This window comes from Mchenga conophoros, linkage group LG18 (genome assembly GCF_057382185.1).
Source record: "Mchenga conophoros isolate Kocher_MC1m ecotype Shallow Benthic linkage group LG18, M_conophoros_male_GT1.1, whole genome shotgun sequence".
NCBI lineage: Eukaryota > Metazoa > Chordata > Actinopteri > Cichliformes > Cichlidae > Mchenga > Mchenga conophoros.
The window spans coordinates 28,236,362-28,242,430 of NC_140543.1; the positions used below are offsets into that span (position 1 = coordinate 28,236,362).

A 6,069-nucleotide genomic window follows, 5' to 3' on the forward strand; every position below is an offset into this window, starting at 1 on the left:
TGTGTCGCTAGCGGTCACGTAGCACATCATTATATACCAGCTAGCCAAACTTCAGTTACCCTACAAACGTCACTGCTGTTTAGTTTTCTGTCTTCATTTATGCTGGAAGTGATAAGAAAGCTGTACGTTTGAATTTGTTTCCAAAATCCCTGTCAGGACATGCTATATTGTATTTAGATGGAAGCGAGCTAACTTCCTGCTAACTTCTAACTCCGTTAAATGTCATAAATTCCATTTTCATGGATGCCTGGATGTTAAACTCAATTGTTACACTTGGTAGAGCAGAACGCTGATCATTCAACTCTCAGTGATGCCACAGTGATCGTTTGACTTAGGGACCTGCAGCGGAGTTTGAGCCCAGATACGACTAGTGACGTCAGACTTAAAGAACGGATTCCCATGTTGTTGCAGTATATTAATGCAAACCTCATATTGTGGATGGATTATCTCAGTTGTTCTCCTGACTGAAGTTTGGTCTGTTATACCCCGCGAGGCTCCTGACTACGGTAGCCGTAATGATCCAACAATCCATCAAGATCTGTGGCTTTGTAGCTTACCAATGTCATACTAAAACATTTTTTGACAGATTAATGAGTGCCGTGTACCACATAAAACTGGCTAGAGGTCATAATACATACAATACATAATACATAACACAATACATAAGACACACTGGATTATAAGGTGCACTGTCCATTTTTGAGAAAATTAAAGGATTTTAAGTGTGCCTTATAGTCCAAAAAATACGGTACGTGTTAATGCTCAAATACTCAGCGATACACTGACTATGTTGTGTACAAGTTTGAATTTGGCTTTCGTTTTGATCACATACTAGCCAAAACTATCTGGCATGCTATCACTAGACAAAATCTATTCACAAAAAATACCAACACAGAAGTTCCATCATTGTAGTGGTTGCCTCTACAGAGCTACAATTTCCCATGATCACACATTGATAGATAAACTTAAAGTGTGGTGAAAATCCATCTTAGCACCTCTAAGCGTCATCAGGTTGATCACAGTCTATATCTTGTTTTCAATCTTTACAATAACCAAAGTGCAAAAACCACACAATAGACTGCTGTTGTGTTTCTCAGCCTGCAACGGTTCAACATTTGTTTACTTTTAGGAGAAAATTGAATGTTTTGTTACTGTTACGGTGCGCTAAGGTAAGTATAACAGCTTCACATACACAACTGTAGTTTTAAGCATGTAAATCTCTGATACGAAAACAGGTATCTCCTGTTCAGAAATTCAAACTTCTTCTTTGAGGTTAACTTGGCTTTATTCACATTTTGTTTAAAATCCTCACATTTTATCAAGGCTGGCTTGACTCCCATGGCTGACCCATGTTCTTGTGTCCCCTTTAGTCCTCATCTTCTTTTTATTTTAATTTGCACTTTTAATAGTTCTCTAAATATACCATATTTGCTTTTCTTGGGATGCACTTAAGAGGCTAAACTACTCCAAATTCACCACTCGTCTAAAAAGAAGGCTTAAGACGAATGAGGCTGTGTGAATGAGATTCAAAACAGCTAATGAATATTCATCCCCCAACCTTATTTCACATATTAAAAAAAGACATACAAAGTTAACCTTTGTGCTGTTGTTACATTGGTATGCACTCTTTATATGTATCAAAAGGTATAAAAGGTATATATAGATCTGAAAGGCTAGATTACAAGGCTATACATAGAAACGCATAAACACAACCTTTGCATGTATTTAACACCTGTATACGCCTCCTGAAATGAAATATCATATAAGAAAAACCAGACAGGCTATACATTTAGATATAATGAAAGTCCTCATTGTTGTTGTTCTTCTTCAACCTGTGCATCCTGTATTACTTCCCAGGGTTTTTCCCAGTGTCTTCAACCTCAGTGATCACTTCTTCAGGCTTAGCCGATGGGATAGAATAGAAAAACTGGCAACACAAAACAGGAAACAAAGCTTTTAAATTTTGTATACACATATTTGTGGTTCGAAAAGTGTTAGAAATGTGAGCTTGTGTATTCACAGTCTACAATGTACTCACATTAAATGCATCGCTTTTTTCCAGGAAATATTTGTACTTTGCTGGGGGGCGAGGAATCGGAGGAAAAAGGACCTTAGTCACCCTAAAACACACAAGTATACACAAAACGATCCTTGACACGCTTTTAGTTTTAAAAGGGGGGAAAAAACAGATGCAAGGGAGGAAGTGTTTTATCTTGTATCTCCTTTTGCATTCTCCTTATTTGGTTAGTTAACAAGTCAAACCGGGGGATTTTTGCCTGTAGGTTGAAGAACTTTAGGGTGGATGCTGTGGTGTGAAGAAAGATGCCATTCTCTCACTTCTCCTTTTCAACTTTGTTCTTTCACATTTAAAACCAGTTTCACATTTAAAAATCATGACAAAGTGGATCAGAGAGACACAAACAGCTTAAAACAAAACAAACCAGCAAAAGGAGGAGTCACAATACCTCTGATAGCGCACAAACAGCACCAAAGCCAGCAGGCCCATGGGTACTCCGAGACAAATGAAGACTATCACCACAGGCTTGAGCACAGAATCTGACTGTTCCATCGCTACAGATACACAACACAAAAGCACTGTTCATTAAACTGACATGTTGATAATTATAACACTGCATCATCAGCCACTGTTTCAACCACTGCACAAGAAGACATAGAGGACTTACACGGTGTGACAGTGGGACTCCATTCACTCCAGTGATCTGATCCTGAGCAATGCGATGATATTCTTGTCCTCATTCTCACGCTATAGCTGTGTGAAGGATCTACACTTGCCACTGTATGATTTGTATGGTGTTTGGGTAGCCAAGATGTTTTTTTTTCCTGTTTTAAAGAGATTAATCAAAAAATGGTTAATCTCACTTTAACAAGGCCGACTGATAAGATTGCTCTGACTTTGGACTTCAATTAACCCTCTGAGGTCTAAGTATGACTTATCATAACCCTCTTTTTTAAATTGTTTTACAAAGAAACTGAAAACTGAGCTTTTACAATTTTTAAAGCTTAGTTTCTTACAATAAAAACACAGTTTTTATCTTGCAAGGACTGCACCTTTATCTCCTTTTTTGGCATCAGATTGTGGTTATTCTTTGCAGGTTTTCTGTACAGTCTGGGTTAAGTTGACACCTGCTGCATTGGCATGCCCTTAACAGCACTAATCATTGGTTTTTTCCCCCCGTTTTTGCGTTTTTATGAGGACAGAAACATTTTTCAAAGCAGGGGCAGCATTATTATTATTTTGTTTAAAAAAAATAGCCATACATATGGAGCCTTAGACCTCACAGGGTTAAAAAGAAGTTTGTCTTGTTCACTATTCCTGCCACACGTACAAAAAAAACAAAAACAGAATGTTGCATCTGGAATAATGACAGCCTGTGGTGAAGCGTACTGTACCTGATCACGTATTTCCACTTCATTTTCAAAACAGTTAGCATTAACGGCGTTTCTGGTGCGAGGCAGGTCCCATTTTACAATCAGGTTATCATTATTGAACGATGCAGAGATGTTAGCAGGTGGAGGAAGATGCTCTGTCACACACACACATACAAGCACATGATCAGTAAGGTATCTGACAACAACACAACCTAAACCTAACCTCAAGCCTTAGCTTGTGTTCTAAAAAGACTTGATTTGTGTAAGGTCAGAACAGTTTTCCACTTTTCCTCAGTCCATTTTAAAATTAATGCCTGCTTTTAATGCACTGCAGAGACCCGAGAGAATATTGATTTTCGGCCGATTCTCAGAATTTTTGATGATATTATGTATCATATATTATGAGGTGTTTCAAAGTCACTGGGAGGAACATCATTCTGAAATTGTTCCACAACTTTGTAAACAAAGTTTTTTGCAGATTGGTGAACCTCTGCCCATCTAAACCTCTGGGAAACACTACCTCTCTTAAGAAGCTCAATCCTGTCACTGAGCTGTTGCCAGTAACAAAATGTTCTTTCAGCTGTTTCTTTTTATTATCCCTTACTTTTCCAGCCTTTTGTTTCCCCATTCCAAAGTTTGAGATGTGTTGCAGGCAACAAATTCAAAATCAGATAATATTTTTCCTGAAATAGTAAATCTGTTTAAAAATATGATGTTTTCTGTGCTCTGCTGTGAATAAAATATGGGTTTATGAGCTTTCCAAACATTCCATCCTTTTTTACATACATTTTACTCAACAACTTTCGATCCCAACTTTTTTTGAATTGGGTTCATATAACTACTCAACACTGTTTGTATAGTATTACCTAGTGTGTCCATGTCATACACGTAGGTGTAAGATATCCAGTTGTGCAGGGACATGTTAAAATGTAAAACTACGCCTGATATTTCCCCACTGACAGTCAAGGACATCGATCCAACTCTTTCCACAAAAGTACGGCTTAGAGACTTAATTACTGTTTCCTCATTACAGACACTGGAAGAGAGAAGTACAGAGTTAAAACAATGTTTAGCGTTCATTGTTCCACATTAAAATGAACCTTTAAAAAAATCATAATACCTGATAAACACAGAGAGCCGAGTATCTTTCTCTAAGGTGTTGAATGACCAGGAGCAGTTGAGCTTATTTGTTGAGTCGAGGAGGCAGATAAACGTCTCCTTTATTTCTGAAAGCGGTTTATGTGAAATCTCCTCTGCTGAATTCTGTATGTTAACCATCTAATACAAAAATTTACAGTTTACAGTTTATTTAAATACCATGCACTGCGTCTGTGAGGTCATTAGAAAACAAAAGTGTTTATACAAAAGCTTATTCTCATTTTCACCTCATACATGTCTGAAAACTCCTGACAGAGATCCAAACCATGGCTTTCAGTCGCTGCTATAAGAAAACACACGTTTAATCTGCAGCACAAATTCTTAACTGATCAGAATTTTGTATTTTTTTTCTATAAACTGGGTTTTAGAGGAGTCCCGTTTTGATTAGCTTACTGTGTAAAGGAAGCAGGAAACAAAGTCTGACACCACCCAGATTAAAAAAGGTTAAAGTAAAATCATTGTTGAAATAAAGCTCCTGGTATTTCCTGCAAAAATATTTTGATTTTCACATTGCCAAAAGCCATTCTTCTTAAGCGTTTTTTTCCCCTGAGGACATGTTTGCATTGCGATTAATCATCCACCTACCACTTTGAGGGAACCACAAAACCAACGAAGTGGACCAAATTACAAGACGGATCGGAAACACAGCCATGGCCGACCTGAGTGTTTTACACACACACACACACAGAAAGACAGAGACACAGATACACAATAATGAGCATAAAGTCTTCAGCCACCGTACAGTAAACACAGGAACGCCATTGTACCACTTTACAATGAGCAATTTCCTGTGTTTAATACTTCCCCTTTTTACATGCTTACTTGTAGAAGGTGGGTGCTTGTAAGGCGTCTAAATGGGCACATAATCAACCACAAAGAAACATCTTTTCTCAGATGAGTCTTAATTCTTCACTAGGTTAGTCACTTGTCCATTTTACACTTATTTATACAAAAAAGAAAGACTTGGTTTGGTTTATTCACTCTGTTTATATCTTCTCCCTCAAAAAAAAAAAGACAAGTGGACCCAACTATGACTCACTATGCTGGCGTAACACGCTCTTATGAATTGAGGTAAATTCCCAAGTTTCCTACCAGCTATATTATATTAAAAATTGTGTAAATAGCAATAATAATAAAGTCTCACCTTCTGCTGTCCCTCCTCCGTGTCTTGTGGCTCTCTGTGCTCTCGCTGCCTGAAGACAATGACACATTTCTGGGGAAAGAAGAAGCATGACGTCACATACTGTACTCAGATCCAGGAAACCAAGACTTTCTTTCTGTTTCTTCTTTTTTCTTCATTTGCTCGTAAAGCAGATCAAGCAAAGTGAAACAGGTCAACATCAATGCATAAATATTATCAGCTTCAACAAAGCAAAGCAGATCTATATCAACAAACTAAAGTAGATCAACATCATGTGGTTTTCTAATACAAACCACATAATGTTGATCTACTTTAGTTTATTTGGGTTAAACCACATTTGAGGTAAAAACAATAACAACTAGATGTAATAACGAGACAGA

General features: G+C 37.5%; 1 protein-coding gene across 2 annotated transcripts; it reads right to left on the bottom strand.

Moving 5' to 3' along the window:
* Positions 1-1,260: 1,260 nt before the first annotated feature.
* Positions 1,261-5,772, bottom strand: LOC146554069 (interleukin-5 receptor subunit alpha-like). 2 transcript variants are annotated; one of them, XM_085255188.1, is made up of 10 exons: positions 5,693-5,772; positions 5,134-5,207; positions 4,776-4,831; positions 4,511-4,668; positions 4,257-4,426; positions 3,412-3,545; positions 2,685-2,841; positions 2,466-2,571; positions 2,039-2,120; positions 1,261-1,927 (listed from the first exon to the last, which is right to left on the bottom strand). In XM_085255188.1, the coding sequence occupies exons 2-10, from the start codon at positions 5,198-5,200 to the stop codon at positions 1,847-1,849; spliced, it is 1,011 nt and encodes a 336-aa protein (XP_085111314.1). In that variant the 5' UTR covers positions 5,201-5,207; positions 5,693-5,772; the 3' UTR covers positions 1,261-1,846. The 2 variants fall into 2 exon arrangements, with proteins under 2 accessions (XP_085111314.1, XP_085111316.1); XM_085255190.1 differs by having other exon boundaries at positions 4,776-4,828; positions 5,693-5,761.
* Positions 5,773-6,069: the final 297 nt, after the last annotated feature.

Coding starts and splice junctions, on each gene's coding strand:
- LOC146554069 (XM_085255188.1), bottom strand. CDS start 5,200: ATGGCTGTGTTTCCGATCCGTCTTGTAATTTGGTCCACTTCGTTGGTT. Junction 4,427..4,510: donor CGGCTCTCTGTGTTTATCAG/GTATTATGATTT, acceptor TCTCTCTTCCAG/TGTCTGTAATGAGGAAACAG. Junction 3,546..4,256: donor GTATGACATGGACACACTAG/GTAATACTATAC, acceptor TGTGTGTGACAG/AGCATCTTCCTCCACCTGCT.